This window comes from Rousettus aegyptiacus, unplaced genomic scaffold (assembly GCF_014176215.1).
Source record: "Rousettus aegyptiacus isolate mRouAeg1 unplaced genomic scaffold, mRouAeg1.p scaffold_m13_p_3, whole genome shotgun sequence".
Lineage (NCBI taxonomy): Eukaryota > Metazoa > Chordata > Mammalia > Chiroptera > Pteropodidae > Rousettus > Rousettus aegyptiacus.
The window spans coordinates 157,809,316-157,825,864 of NW_023416306.1; the positions used below are offsets into that span (position 1 = coordinate 157,809,316).

General features: G+C 38.2%; 1 protein-coding gene across 4 annotated transcripts in view; it reads right to left on the minus strand.

Moving 5' to 3' along the window:
* Positions 1–16,549, minus strand: part of STON2 (stonin 2) — a 113,919-nt gene that overhangs the window by 64,318 nt on the left and 33,052 nt on the right. For all 4 annotated transcript variants that reach the window (XM_016137514.2, XM_016137512.2, XM_016137513.2 and 1 more), the window contains exon 4: positions 1,841–2,038. In XM_016137514.2, the coding sequence (XP_015993000.2) occupies positions 1,841–2,038 (198 nt within the window). The remainder of the gene's footprint in view (positions 1–1,840; positions 2,039–16,549) is intronic.

Here is a 16,549-nt window from a genome sequence, read left to right on the forward strand (position 1 = left end):
ATGGGAAATTCCTGCCAGATTACCCTTTGCTGCCCTGTGTCCCTCAGGCCCTGTGGCATTTTGCAAAGGTTTATTATATGAAATGGACTTCCCTGAAAAGTTTGAAAGATAAAATCTTCAACATACAGAGAAGAATCATGTAAGGTGTTCCACCCCTACCCTCCCAACCCCCGTAAGTGCAGTGACATTTGCCATGGATTTACAGGTTTGGGTTTCCAGGCCATGAGTGACATTAATCGTTTCCTCCTGGGTGCTGTTTGCCACTTCATTAAGCTGCCATCAGGAGAATCACACTGACTTTGCTGTGGAAGTACAAAGGCTTTCTAGGAGTGGAGTTTGGGGAATTTAGCTATTTCTCACCTATGCCTGTTTTCCCTTCAAAAATAAAACTATCAAACTACAAAAATATTTTTAATAAACAAAGGTTAGGAAGAGGTACAAGGCACTGCCACAGGCCTGCAGCCAAGTGGACGACAGAGAGTCACTTGGCTGGAGGACTCTCCAATGTGTAAAGAATCTTTGAAGTTCTCAACAGCTCACCTGAAAGTCCTTATAAAGTCTCCACTGCTAGGGTAGATGGATAAATGCCAGGTTTAGAAGTACTTGGTCATTCTCCTAAACCTTGTTTTTCCTTATCCTCCTTCTACCCTGGGGTCCAAGATGAGTTAAAGGCTTTTCAAAGACAAAACTCTGCCCTGATTACACAGGTCAGGATGTTCAGGAAGAGCCCGATGGGGTTCCCACAGCTGGGGCTGTATCCAGAAATGCTCCCCACAGTGGAGATGGGGTGGGGGTAATATTTCAGCCACTGACTGGATCATCAGCCATGGAGATCAACCAGAATTGAGACAGTGTCTGTGAAAACAAAATGCTGTAAAGAACTGTGGCTTGTGAAGAGAGAGAGACTGTGATAAACTAGGATTCCTTGCAATATTATCAAATATCAAACTAAATCCTGTCTGAACCCTTTCGTCTGCAAGAGAGATCTCTCTCCTTGTAGAACGTCCCCAATAGCACATAGCACGAGGGCGAATGTTAGTTATCCAAGTTTGAAAAATGATCCAGAAACAAATTCCTACACAACATTTTTGAGAAGGAAAAACAAATTATTCTTGGACATGCTGGGTAATTCCAGACACACAGGAACTACCAGAAACTCCGTTATTTTCAGAAGAAAACAATCTCTTGGGCCAAATAACCAAAACACCAAGAACACACAACATGTTTGCAATGCTGTCCTAACCCGTACTGTGGTGCTTGTTGACAAGCCCATATGCCACCTGCGAAGCTGGCCAGCAGTTCATCCTACACCTACGGGAAGCTTAATGAATAAACCACAGGATGTTATAGACAGATGTATAGCTCAATTCAGGCGCGACAGCATAAACATAACTGCAAAATGATTTGTAGCCTAGACACAGTGGCCGAGTCCTGATTTTCATTCTGTTTCACATAACATTCAATTTTTTCTCTGCTAAAATCTCTCTTGCTGAAGAAGGAAGATGTGTGGGTGGCATGATAACAGATTCAGCCTTGTGCATATTTCACGTAGTTAGTTATCCAAGGAGAAACTGAATTGACAGGGAACAGGACTTGTACCGAACTCTCAGAAAATAACACATTAAGACAGACTGTCAAATGGTTTCCCAGTATTAATCATCTGCCAACCAATCAGCCAATCTGTATACATGCTTTATTCCAATGCAATTTTTAACCACTCAGGATTCTAGCTTTTTGACTGGATGACTACGCCTGACTTCATTCTGCAGAGATTTTTAAGAGGGGCAACAGGTCACCGAAAGTGATTTGCAAAGCCCTATGGCTTGGTGCTCCGTCTTACCAGTCGAGTCGGCCCCAGAGGCCCTGCCACTCATCTGCTCCTCTGCACCAATGAGCTGCAGGTCTGTGTACGAGGGGTCACAACTAGGACTACTGGTGTCTTCAGAATGTGTGGTCCAGCTGCTCTCCGAGGTCAGCGGGCATCTCCCCAGGGAGTTGAAGGAAGGGCACGTCCAGCATGGCATGGTCAATGGTAGGCCTGGAGACAGACCAAAAACCAAAAACATACAATATAAATGGGTTCAGTTTGTTTATCTTTGTGTTTGTCTTACTTTCATGTTGTTCCGATCCTATGAAATCTAAAAAGGCACACAGGCAAGGCAGTGTAGGCAGTATCACTCATGATAATGACAGGGGAAAGCAATTGACTGAGACCCCACTGTGAGTCAATACCAAAATCATTACTGCTCATGACCCTCAAATTGAAAAAAAAATCTTACTAATGTTCCTAATTTGTCCAGTTCATTGCCTTCCACAAGGTTTCTCCATGGTATTACATAAAAATCTTATTGCAAATTTCAGTACTGAAAACAAGTGCTTAAAATAGTGTGGACAGGGAAGGAAAAATAAAAAAGAAACTGGGATCGATTGAGCACCCATGATATGTCAGACACCTTTACAAATGCTATCTCATCCCAGCTATCCTGAGAAATAAGCAGTAGTCTTATTTTGCACAATAGGAAACAGACTCAGAGAAATTAGGTAGCTTGGTCAAGAAGACTGAGTCAGTTCTGCTGGCTGGAAAATCAAAATTATAAAGTTGGGTTAAGACATAGGAAGAGAACATTGAGATTTAAGAGGGAAGAAAGAATAAATAGCTATATTTGTAACATGTATAAATATAAAACTACAGAGAATTTCTTTTCTTTTCTTTTTTTAAATGCCTACAGCATCTGGTATTTTTAGGTGGTCTCCCATTCAAGTACTAATCAGGCCCGACCCTGCTTAGCTTCCGAGATCAGACGAGATCGGGCACGTTCAGGGCCATAGACTAAAACTATGGAGAATTTTCACTCTGTATTTTCTCAGGCATTTATAAGACATATAGGTGGTTTCTGTCTGGAGTGCTCATGGTTCAACACCACTAGAGGCGAGGCGAGGAGGTGCAGGGCGGGGGTTCTATGGAAAGTAACCTCACAGGGTGATCTGATCATAATTTCCTAACTGGGCGGGTCATGGTGGGTAGTGACACTCTAGGCACATAATTTCTTTAATAAATGGTTTATCTCTGACTTAAGCAAGCCCTGTTCATTGTTTCCAGGCATCTCAGTTAACACACCTTTGAAAGGACTCTTTTCAGACCCCTCCTTCTAAATTTTGACCACCCTCAAGAGAGCACATAATCTTGTTATCTATCCTGTAATCTCATCCTCTGCCTAGCTTTCTCCCACCTTCAAGTAATCTTCCTTACATTTCCTCCTTAATTCCAAATGCATAAAAGAAGCTGCAAACTGTCATTTCTTGGAAGCCTTTTTCTCAGTCTGTTGAGATCTTGCTTCCAGGTGTATCCTCTATTTGGCTCAAATAATTTATTATAAAAATTCTCTATAGGTTTGGACATTCTTACATCGACAGATGAAGCATAATAACATTTAAAATACAATACAGGGCGAACCAGAAGGTAAAGAATTCTCAGAGGCCAGATGAAACCTCAAACCCAGAAATGGTAAGCAGAGCACACAACTTGATTTTCACACCCTGACAACTGTGAATAAACTAGGAAGAAATTTGAGTCGGAATTTTAAAAATCTTGTAAAGAATGCAAAGGAGGGAAAAAAAAAAAAAAAACCAGGGTAAACCCAAGATGGGAAATCTAACAGAAGATGTGAGGCATATAGCTAGAATTCTGAACAGGCTCAGTCAAAGGAATAACTCCCAAGCCCAAGCTGGGGATAGAGAAAAAAGAATTGTCTGCCTTAAGCCTGAGTGCAGGGTAGGGAGAAAAAAAAAAAAAAACCCTGAGAATTTATAACCACAATCTGTCCCACATAGGGGTTTGCACCTAAAACCACTTGTGTGGTCTGAAAAGCCTCCAGTCTGAGAATTTAGTTGAAGTAGTTCCAGGTTGGTAGTAGCCTCAGGCACCTGGGAAAAGCAAATACTAATCCTTTCTGAAGAAAGATACTTTAAAACCAGCCTTCTCAAACAGAATGTTCCTAAGTTGATGTGCATGTGGTTTTTTAAAAATATATATATAAGTAAATAAATCATTAAATATATAAGCAATCAAATTACCATAAACAAGAGCCAGAGAGCCAGCCAGGTGTGTGTGGTAAAGGAGAGGGGGTATTGGGAAGGGGCGGGGGCGGGGGGAGGGGTGAGCAGACAGACAAACCTGCAAAGAATTTAGACACCAGAATTATTAAGCAGAAAATATAAGTGTTTAACATGTTTAAAGAAACAAGAAAAGAATAAAATAAAGTGAAAACATGAGAAAGGGGCACATAGAATTGTAAAAGAACTAAATGAACTTCTGGAAAAGAAAAAAATACTACTACAAATACAAAGCTGACTGGATAGCATAGAGACAAAGAGCTGAAAATATGAAGGAGAAATTAAAAGCATGGAGGAAAAAGAAGGTCAACATTTTGAAAAATGCTGGCTAAGGATTTCCCAGAATTTATTGAAAGATTTTATTTGTCAGATTAGAAATCTCAAGGTATTGCAGACAGGGTAACAACTCCACAAGTAGACATCAATTCATCAAAAATATATAAGAATTATTATAAATTTGTATGTATTTAATAATATAGTCTCAAAGTTATTAATGTAAAAATTGACAGAACTACAGAAAGCAAGAAATATTCATCATCGCAATAGGAGATATAGAGACATAGTTCTCTCGGTAACTGACAGATCAAGCAGGCAAAAAAAATCAACGAGAAAACAGAAGATATATAAACAAGCTGATCTAATGGTCATACTAATTACCTGTGTTCATGGTGTGTTTGATAACTTGGTATTTGTGACCTGTGTTCATGGTGTGTTTGATACCAATTTTTTGACATTTGTTAAAACTTGCTTCATGCCATAGTAGATAGTCACTTGTCATAAAAGTTCTAGGTGGGATTATGAAGAATATGCATTCTTCACCTGTGGAGTGTGGTGTTCTATATATCTATTTATCTAAAAAAGGCAATCTGAAAAATTTAGAAAATAACATACTTCTAAATCAGTCAAAGAAGAAATCGCAATGAAAATTAGAAAATATTCGTAACCAAATGATGATGAAATTACTGTATGAAAACTTTAAGAATGCAGGTAAGGTAGGTGAGTTAAAAGGGGTCAAATATTTGGTAACAGAAAGAAATCTAACTATGGGAGGTGAACACACCTGAAATGTAAATATATATATGCCTTACTGTTAAAATGTACAGCTGAAACATACCAGATTTCGTTAACCAACATCACCATAAAAAAAAAAATTAAAAAAAAGAATGCCGGTAAGAAGTACTATCGGGGCAAGTTGATTGCTTCCTTTAGAAACGAACTTAAATGTAACATGATAAACTTCCAACTTACCCAGTTACAAAAGGATGAGCAAAACAACCAAAATATGTTAGAAAAAAAGAAATAATAAGCATAAAAGCATAAACTGTTGAAAAATTTTAAAACATACATAGGCAAACAATTCTTTGAGAAAGCTAATAGGATTGAAAAACTGTCAAGAAAAATCTAGAAAAAAAAGAACACAAATAATATTAAGAATGAAAAAGAGGACAAATTACAAATGTTATCTATAAAATGGAAGCAACGAAGAGAAACAATGGATGTTTTTACATCAATGCATTTGAAACAGATAAAACAAAATTATAGAAGACTTAGGAAAATATAACATTTCAAAACTGATTCAAGAAGCAAATTCAAAACCTTACCATCCAATAACCATGAAATAAAATTAATCAGACCTCAAAACCTTCCCATAAGGAAAATGTCAGGCCAGATGGTTTTATAGAAAAGTTCTACCAAACTTTAAAGGAAAAAAATATTTCAATCTTTCTTTAATTCTTTCAGAATACAGAAAAGGAAGGATCCCTCACCATCCCATCCTATGAGGTTAGCATTTCCTGACATCAAAACCTGACAAAGTGTACCTCATTCACACTTATATTCTCCAGTATGAGAATTACAGATGAATCTCAATCATGGGCATAGATAGAAGAACCCCAAACAAATCATTACCAAAGAGAATCTAGTGATCTATGAAAAGGATGACTACAACCATGTGTAAATTGTGTTTAACTAATGAATGAAAGGATGTTTTAACACATTGTCTCAACCTTTTTTCATTATTGCCTAAGGAGCCTATTACACATTTTCTCCCTAACTACCTTCTCCCCCTTGAATTCCATTCCTCCTCCCAGTAGAATACCACAACCAGAAAATCAACATTAATATAATCCATCAGTCTTCTTCCTACTTCCCCAGTTTTATATGTACCCCGTGTGTATTTAGTTCTATATAATGTTACCAATTTTTAGGTTTGTATAGCCCCCACCACAGTCAAGATACAGGACAGTTCCATTGCCACAGGATCCTTCGTGCTACCCTTTTATACCCACTCCCACCTCTTCCCCTCATGCCCTATCCCTAACTCCTGGCAACCACTAATATGTTTTCCATGTCTGCCATTTTGTCTTTTCAAGAATGCTTATAAATGGAATTATGCAGCCTGTAACCTTTTAGGACTGGCTTTTATTACTCAGCAGAATGCCTTGAGAATCAGTCAAGGGGTTAAAATATCAACATTTCACTCCTTTTTATTGCTGAGCAGTATTCCATGGTATAAATATGACACAGTCAGTCTAACCATCCACCTGTCAAAGGACATCTGGGACGTTTCAGGTTCTTAACTATTAAGAATAAAAGTGTTATGAATATTTGTGTACAATCTTTTATGAACATAAGTTTCCAATTTTCACTGTTGGGTTTTGAGGTTTCTTTATATAGTCTAGATACTTGTGCTTTGTTCGATATGTGGTTTGCAAATATTTTCTCCCAGTATATAAATTGTCTCTTTATCCTCCTAACAGGGTCTTTTGCAAAGTAAATTTTTTTTTAATTTTAATGATGTCCAATTTATCAATTCTCCTTGAATTTTAATACCACAGATATGTCTATTATATACTGTATATGTACATAGCTATACTGTACACATAAAAGAAAAATATTTCTTTGCCCCTCCACTACTTTTAGCACCCCTGCCAGTAAAACCAACCTGTTGAGAATGCATGGGTTAACATTACAAAAACTATTAACATAATTCACCGTAATAATACATTAAAGGGATAAAAATAGTATCATAATAGATATGGAAAAAGTACTGAATAAACTTTAATATCTATTTCTGGTAGTAATTTTTGGTGAACTAGAAACAGAAGAGGCTCCCTAAACCTAGTAGCGGTAACCCCAAAACCCTACAGTAAACAGCACGCAAGAATGGAAAACTTTCTCTTGGGAATCCAGATCAAGATGACAGTGCCCATTACACCCACTTCTAATTGACATTGTATTTGTGATCAGAGCCTTTACAGTAAGGCAGGAAGTGAAAAGGAGTGAAAAAATCAAAACTCATTACGTGCAGATATTTTTGTTTACATAAAATAACCAAAGACCCTGCTGATAAGTTATCAAAGTAATAATTTTAGCAAGGTACTGTGATTTTTTTTAATCAATATATAAATGAATTGTAATTCTGAAAACCAGCAAAAAATATTTAGAAAATTAAACTTAAAACAAGATAGTATTTATAATAGCAACAAAAAAATATAAAGCATATGTAGTAATAAACCTAATAATATAAGATATACAGGGCCTCAGAGGAGATAATTCTAAAGTATGTTAACAGACCATAGAGAAGACCTAAATAAATGGAGAAATATACTATATTTAGGGATTAAAAGACATAATGTTATAAAGAGGGTAATTCCTCCCAAAATGGTTTATAGATTTATTGCATTCTCAATCAAAATCCTAGCATGATTTTTCCCTCATATTAATGCATAGATTCACACTCTTTAGATATGAATAAAATAGAATTTTTAATAATATAAATATGTTTAAAATAAACAAAATAATAGAATACTGAGAACATACTATATGGAAAAATACGCATTTAGACTCCTTCATACTATGGAGAAAAATCAATCGTTAAGTGGAATGAATGTCAAAGTGTGAAAGGCTCCACAAAAAATACTTTAGAAGACATATATGTTTCTAAATCTGCTCATGACTTTGGGAGAAAGAAGGATCTTCTTTACCAAGACCCAGAAAGCACTAAGCATAAAAAAAATTTAATTTCATCTCACTGAAATTAAGAACTTTTCATCAAATGGCACCCTGAAGAGAGTAAAAAGACCATCCACAGGGTTGGAGATAATATTTGCCATACATCATTTCCACAAGAGACTCTTAGAAATTAGCATTTAAAGGGGAGAGACCCTAACAAAAATATGAATGGCCATTTTATGAAAGGGAAAAACCCAAATAGAAAAAGATGCTCAACCTCATTAATCTAGAAAATGTATTCTAGTAATCTAGAAAATGCAAATAAAAACCATATGAGATACCATTCATCTCCCCACTTCCCTTCCTCCCTGCCTCCCCACGACAAAAATTAAAAAATATGGCATTCCCAAGTGTCGGTGAGGAAGGGGAGCTGCAGCATCTTTTAGATATGGCTGACAGGAGAGTAAATTGGAGTCTTCTGATGAAGTGGAAGACAAGCACGTTCTACAGCGCAGCCATGCCCCATCAACTTGTTCATACGAATGAACCATTTGCGCATGTTCACCAGGATTTATGTGAAGAATATTCACAGATAAAAAGAATGCGCATAGAACCACATTCCTAATTACCAAAAGGAAGAAACAATTCAAATATCCATCAATAATAGAAGGCATAAATGAATTGTGGTATAATATAATGGAATTTACAACAATAAAAAATAAAGGAACTACAGCTACATGTAATAACATGGGGAAAAAATCTCATATAATGTGTTAAAGGATCAAGCAAGCCATGGATTATTTACACAAAATTCAAAAAATAGTGGAATTCAATTATATCGCTCTCGATGCACATATAAGTAGGAACGCTGTTAAGAAAAGCAATGCAATTATTTCATAAAACCCAGGAAAGTGGTGATATAGAAGGGAAGGAAGGAGATGTCTGGAAGGAGAAGGGAAACATGGGGGCTTCTGGATGATAAATTCCATTTATTAAACTGGGTGGTGGGTTGTACTATTGTTCTTTATAACATACATTTAAAATGTTTCTTTTATTAAAAAATAAAAATTTAATATCTATTTTAAAAATATAACTTAATATGCATTTAAAATATATTCCTGAAACTAATAAAGCTTATTAACGCCACATATCAAAAGGCTCCAATTACTCAGCAAGGAAGCTATTTTAATTATTTATATTTTCACATTAGATCTTTACATTTCTTAGATAAAACTCCAATATTGCCCTTGAAAGAGAAACTAAAAAAGTAATGAAGCCGGGAGAGGCAGTCTCTAGATGTAACGAACCGTTCTAATTTGGTTTAATATACTTTATTTATCCACTTGGAAATCTTGGATGAGTCATTTTATTTACGTTCTGAATTGAATGTCTTCTGGCCACAAAATCAGTTTAAGTATTGAGCCTGAACTCTTTTCTCAGAGGCCAGACCTTTGATAGCTGGGCCAGATAGCAGCAGGTTGCTGTCATCACAGTGTTTCAAAGCTACATCCATCCAGGAAAGAAAAAATAAAAACAATAGAAATCTGCCTCTCCTCCTCTCCTATGAGATTGTGTGTAAGGACCCTGGATCCAGACTGCCTGATTCACATCCTGGATCCCTGTAGCCTGGGGCAAGTTACCTAATCCATCTGTTCTTATGTGTTTTCAACTGGAAAATGGGGCTAAAAATAGTACCACCTCATAAGGGGATTAGGTTAGTAATGACAAAGGATTTAGAAAAGTGCTTGGCATAAAGGAAATACTCAAAAAGGGTTAAGTGGTAGCCATTATTTCCAGACATGTCCCAATCTACTTGGAATCTCCACTCAGAACTCTAAAAGTCTGAATCCAAGTCCCTGTTACCCCTTCCCCACCAGATCCTTCATCCATTCAGGTGCTCAGAAAAAAACCATCCAGTCATCCTTGATTCTTCTCACATTTGGTCTATCACGACTTCTGTCAGTCCTACCTTCGGAATACATCTGGAATCCAATCACTTCCCACCATCTCCAAGCTACCACCCTGGTCCCAGCCACCATCCTCTCCTGCCTGGATCACTGCAATGGCTTCCCACCTGGTCTTCCTGCTTCTCTACTTATCCTCCTTCTCAATCTGTCAACATCACAGCCACACAATTTTAATAGAATTACCTGTTAAAACTTAAGTCGGATCATACCACACCTCTGCTCAAAAAACCCTTCGACAGTTTCCAACCTCACTCATAGGAAGTGTCAAAGTCCCCACCCTGCCCGGCCAGGATCAGGCAGTCTGAGTCCCCACCACCACTCTGCCTGTCTCCTTCCTTCTCTTGTCAATTCCTTCCACTCCAGTCACACATCAGGGACACGGTTGCCTTCCAGAGACTCCTCCTCACTTGCAGTTCCTTCCACTTGGAAGGTTCCTCACCCGATTTCTGCAAGGTCAGTCCTTAACTTCTCTAAAGTCTTCACTCAAAAGCTACTGCAGAGTCACTCCCTGATCTTATGTAAAATTTCACATCCTCCCTACTCATTTTTTTGCCTAATTTTTCTCTCCTTCCTACTTAAATTATCTAACACACTTATACTGTATCTACTTCTTTATTATATTTCTGGTATGGCTCGCCCAGCAGAAGGTATACTCCATGGGGCAGGAATAATCTGCTGAATCCCCAGTGCCTCGAACTGACTGGCACACAGTGGGGTGTCAAAGCACCATTGGTTGAATGAATAATAAACATACAAGATGTTAGCTGAAACAATTAACACAGTGAAAACAATATTTTTTATCTTTGGGATCCTGGGTAGATTAAAAATTTAAATACTTATACATTTTGATCTCATGTCTTTATTTATACTTTGATGTCTGCTCGCTTGGGCTATAGGATTTTCCCCCTACATTGTAAACATGCCCACCCATGAATACAAAATAGATCAAATTCCAGTCTTCATCATGGCTCCTGCTATTCCACAGTTGGCCATGAGAAGCGGCTGTCCCAGGACAGGTTCAGAGGAGCACATCCCCACCCTAGAAGGCTGTGCTGGTGACACGTGGCCCAACTGCTAGGTCAGCTCAGCTTGCAGAGAGCAGAGACTGTGGCTGACTTTCTCATAATTGCTTTCCCAGAACCTAAATGTGTATTGCATGAATGAACTAGTTAATTAACACATGCTTGGGTAGTTTACTGTGTTTTGTGACCCATGGTGTGGGTGGGATAGACGGAAAAGCCCGCCTGAGTGAGCCAGCACATTCTCTGGAGGAGGAGAATATTGGAGTTTTAATAAAATATTTTAAGGCCCCTTTTAGATAACTGGAAAAGCCATCTTTAAGAGCTCTCCTCTCCCCCCATGGTATGATGGTAGCTTCAAAGCCAACAAAAATATCATGGACAGTTTTAAGTGTGCTTTTTAAGGCAGCCCCCAGGGAAAAATCCACGTATGTGTGTCTGTGTATGCATATATATGTAGGTATATACACACATAAGGGTGTTATGTTATGTGTTATGCCTGCATGTATATATATATCTATGTATATGTATGTGGTATGAGTATGCATATGTGTGTATGCATTGTGTGTATAACAATGGGAAATCAAAAACTCACAGTAATAGTCAGCTGAAAAGAAAAAGGGCACGATGAAGAAGAAGCTGGCCTACTTTCCTTGACCACTGTGTTAAAAGAAAGTCCACTTCACTGAGGGAGCCATCCTTTAAGTCCTACCTAACAGCTTACCGGCCCCACAGACATGAGTCTTTTAGTCACTCTATAGGAGATTTCCTACAGTGCATCTTTCATCATTTCATTTGTTAATCCAACAGATGGTAAGTGAGCACCTTCTAAGTTCCAAGCACCTTATTCTGGGATAGAGAGAAAATGAAGTAGACAAAGTCCCTTCCCCGTGGTGAAGAGAGACAATAAACAATTAAACAAATAAATATATAATCTGATTTATAGACATTCTGGCTGTAAAGACATTTAGAGCAGGAAAAAGCTGGCCAGGGGGAGGTAATGTTTGAACTGAGCTCGGAGTGCAAACGTGGTGGGAAAGCTCTAGGGGCCAAGGAAACTGCAAGAGCAACAATGAACTTCTTGGGAACAGTGAGAGAGATGGTGAGAGCCGGGTGGAGCCCAGTGAAGAGGGGCAGAGAGGCATGGGGCCCTGAGGAAGAAGGCCTCTGTTAAAATTCATTCCTGAGTACATTACTGTTCGAGATGGATTCTGGAAAGGTCAGTAATTACATTTAAACAGAGAAGAACAATTCAAGGTATTAAAAGAAAATAAGACCTCCTCTGTTGAGGAGGGAAATGCATGTGCATGTCAAATGCAGTGGGCCTTGTCTACATAATCCCCAAATGGTTGGGATCTTATTCCACCCCCACCCAACACCCCCCCCCCCCCAGTAGCCAGAATGAAAAAGATAATAGAAATTAGCCGCTGGGCTACTCTTCTTCAGGATTAGGTCTCTCAGCTGTCACCCTTGCCTTCCTCTTAAACAGCTGACATCATCTCTGGTCCACCCCCAAACAAGTGGCTCTTTCTCTGGTCCCAGATAATTAGCTTCCCCAAACACAATGGGAAGGCCTTAGCCCAAGTTTTTAGGGAAGACATTTGAAGCACAAGGGAATACAAGTGTATCACTTGGGCTGTGGGACAAATGTTCCGGAAATAAGTTTTTTTAATGTGTGTAATTATGCATATCCTGCAGTATCTGCATAATGGGTCCAATTCAGCCTCCGCCTTGCTGTGAAATTGCCATGTCCTTGGAGCAAGGTCAGAGCATAACATGAAGGAACAGGAAGCCTCATGCTGACAACAATGCCTCAATTTTGGGGGGGAGGGGAGGATAAACTTTGCTCTTTCAGTTTGCCTGCATGCATTTGCAAACATATTCTAAGCGGGCGCACGCGTGCGCGCACGCGCGCACACACACAAACACACTTGTAAAATGCACATACTATATGAAATCAGCCTTTATAAAGATTTTACGTGATAGGTAACCTGACCACTATATTCTTCCTGGGGCACAGTGGAATTTTAAAGCCTGAGAAGGCAAAAAGTAAGTTCAGAAAATTTTTGCAACTAGGAAAAATCAGAAATACCACTGCTAAAGGATTCAATGTGATAAAACACCACCTGGGTTTATGTTCATTTTTTTTAAATTTTTTTTTTGAGAATAACATAAAGATTTAATTTTAAGTTGAACAGACTCACCAGGAGCTTTCTTTAAAAATACTTTGGCTCTGATCATGGTTTAGCAGAATAGCTATGCATTTAGTTCAAGGTTCAGCAAACAAGTTTTCAGTTAAATTTCTTGATATTTTTCACCATGTGACCCCACCGATCATATGACACCTTCAGACCGGAGATATAAACAGTATTTGGGGGGTTAATTCAAGTCTTTAAGTTTTCGACAGTTAAGATTAGAATAAAAATCTTTCTAAAGAGAATATTTATTAACATAGCCTGAGCCAAAGTGGTCTTCTTAGGTCAAAGAGACATGAATTCAACGTTTGGCCCCCCACCAAATTTCAGGGGTTTTAATGGAGGAAACAATTTTTATGAAAGAGTCAGGGCATGATTTTATATGCCCTCTCATCTTAGTATCCTCAGGTCCAAGGAAATGATGCCAGTTGTCTTGCCTATAAATGCAGTTATGAAAAGGCTTTGTCACTCAATTGATGATATTTTTTTCTGAGGAAGATCTGTATCTCCTTTTTCCCAGACCAGCATGATGGCACTTTTCACTTCAAATCCTGCTCTAGTTGAAGTCCAAGAGAAAGCTGTTCCCTTGATGGATTGAAGCATTTCTGGAGTTGTTTTTCTCACTAGCTGTTGCTCCAGGTTATCCAATCAACCTTGGTATATGCTTCAGTGAACAGCAAGTCGCCAGGCCACCAGGGTGCGGACTAATAACTCCCAGGCTTCTCTAGGCACCCAGTCCAGCTTCTAGCATTTAAATGCCACAAAAATAAGAGATTTACCACTAATGATAGTTTCTTTGTCCCTAGCTTCACCAAGCCTACAGCCTCCTTGCATTTTAATTAGGGCAAATAGTACGTTCCCATTCCAGGCTGGAATCCAATCCTGGCTTTTATTCTTAGGTGGCACAGCTTAAAAGATAAATTCTTTCTTTTTTTTTTTTAAATTCTTTATCCGCCTGAAAAACTGTGAAGAGCGGCGGTATGGGAACAGGGAGAAGGAAGAGGTGTATCCCATGTTAACATTTCTCCACCTGGCCACTCCCTGTATGTGTGCACGCTATCTTTTCTAACTGCTCTTTGCAAGCCAGGATGTTACGGTGTGGAACAGCTGGCTAACTAAGTAAGGCTCCACTTTTTGCTTCCAGAAATCCAGAGTAGGAACAGTGCTAATTGGTCCCATTTATCCTCCTTTTTTGTCCTCCCACCTATTTATCTTAGGCCAAGATCATAATCTTCTCATAAAAGGATATTCACAGAGAGGCTGCATGGGAAGGAGCCAAGATACACATTTTTCCCTTTCTCTTGACACAAAGATGTCTGATCAGAAGTGCTGGACATTTAATAGGGGCAAATAGGACACGGGGCATAAAATGTGAAGAAACTGAGAAAATGCAACTACAACACAGGAAAGAGTTAGTTTGTTCTGGTGATACTTATGTGACTAGGAAGATGACTGAAGCCAAAAATCAGTTCCCATGGAGCCTTGTTTTCTGGTTAGATCCTGTTTTTAAAATACTAATACTTTGTTCAAGGGGTTTTTTTGGCATTATTTTCATTCTAAAAAATAATTTTAAAATAATTTTGATTTTTAATTGATTTTTTAATTAAAAAATTTTAAACCAAATTTTTTCTACATAATTATTTTTCTTCAAGTCAACTATTATACTTTGATATGGAGTAAAAGTAGTTTATGTATATTTCCCTATTTGTCACATAGAATATTTAAGAGCTATTCTTAAGAATCGAGAATTAATAAATTTAATAATTTTTACTTCTTCATCAAGGATATTAAGTGAAATTTACTTTTTTTAGTATAAGTACACTATGGCCAGAAATTTTACTTGCCATTAGTTTTGCACAATCAGTACAAATGTCAATGCAGTGAAAATGGCAAATAACATCTTAGAATTATTATGAAAATCATTCTGACACCGCAGACTCCTTGAACGGGTCTTGGGAAATCCCAGATATCTATAGACCACAATTTGAGAACTGTTTCCTTCAAGGATAAGCTTTTAACATTAAGTCAAAACCATGATCAATAACATGCTGAGATCCTCAGTCAGATGGGGGCAACATAATTATGACTAACCCCAGTTAGTTTTGCAAAAATAAATGGTAAAGAGCTGAAGCAAATTGACCCATCTATCATATAAATAGTTCTGAGCAATCTTTGAGGCTAAAGGTAAGGTGTGAATGAGATGTGAAAGAATCTAATTGCCATGAATATAACCAATGATCTGAAGGCCGGACCACTTTAGGACAAATGAGGAGAGAAACACCACCCCAAGCCTCACTCACTTCCTCTGCCTCCCAGGAATGAGGGAGCAGAGGAAAACAGAGCCACAGTGGGAACAGGGAGGTACACACAACACTGAACAGCCCTAGGCTGTTCCAAGATCCTGGCGTCTCACTGCCTGGTGTTGAAGCTCTCTCCTGCCACTTCCTAGCATATAACCTTGGGCAAATTCCTAAACCATCAATGTATCATTTTCCTCATCTGTAACATAAATGTAATATTAATACCTTCCTCATATGAATGGTGTAAGGGGTACCAGAGATGATGTAGTTAAACCATTGAGCATAGTACCTAAGAGAGTATGCATTCAGTACATACCTTTTTTAAAAATAAGAGACATATTTCTGTACTGATTCAATGCCCAGCGTTCAGTAACTTTTTGCCACATGTATAAACACTTGATCAGCCCACTATCTTGCCAGTATTAAATGTCCGGTAAAGGTTACTTGCTCCCTCCAGCCCACCTGAGAAACGTGCCTGGACCTGTCAGTTCATCCATGCTACTTTGAGTGTCGTGGCTCTCGCACCAACAATTCACTGAGAAATATGATAAATATGAAAAAGTATACGTGGATATGAAAATTATGTAAAAATGGAAGTGTTTATGATATAGTAAAATGATGCTTTATATTTTCCTAAAATTGTTTTTTACCGATGTTGAAAACATGTTTGATAAACAAAGTAATTCTTTTTAAAAACTAAACATAGCAAAACATTTAACCCATCAGCAGAAAAACATATCAACTTTGCTTTTTGCTATTAGTTTTCTGTGGTGAACAAAATAATGGCCCTTACAAAGATATCCACATCCTGATCCTCATTCCTTGGGAATATGTCACTTTATGTGACAAAAAGGGACTTTGCAGTTGTGTTTAAGTTAAGGACTTTGAGATGGGGAAATTATCCTGGAGTATTCGGGAGGGCCCAAGGTAATCACAAGGGTCCTTAAAAACAGAAGAGGGAGGCAGATGTCAGAAGCCGTGACTTCAGAACAAAGGCACAG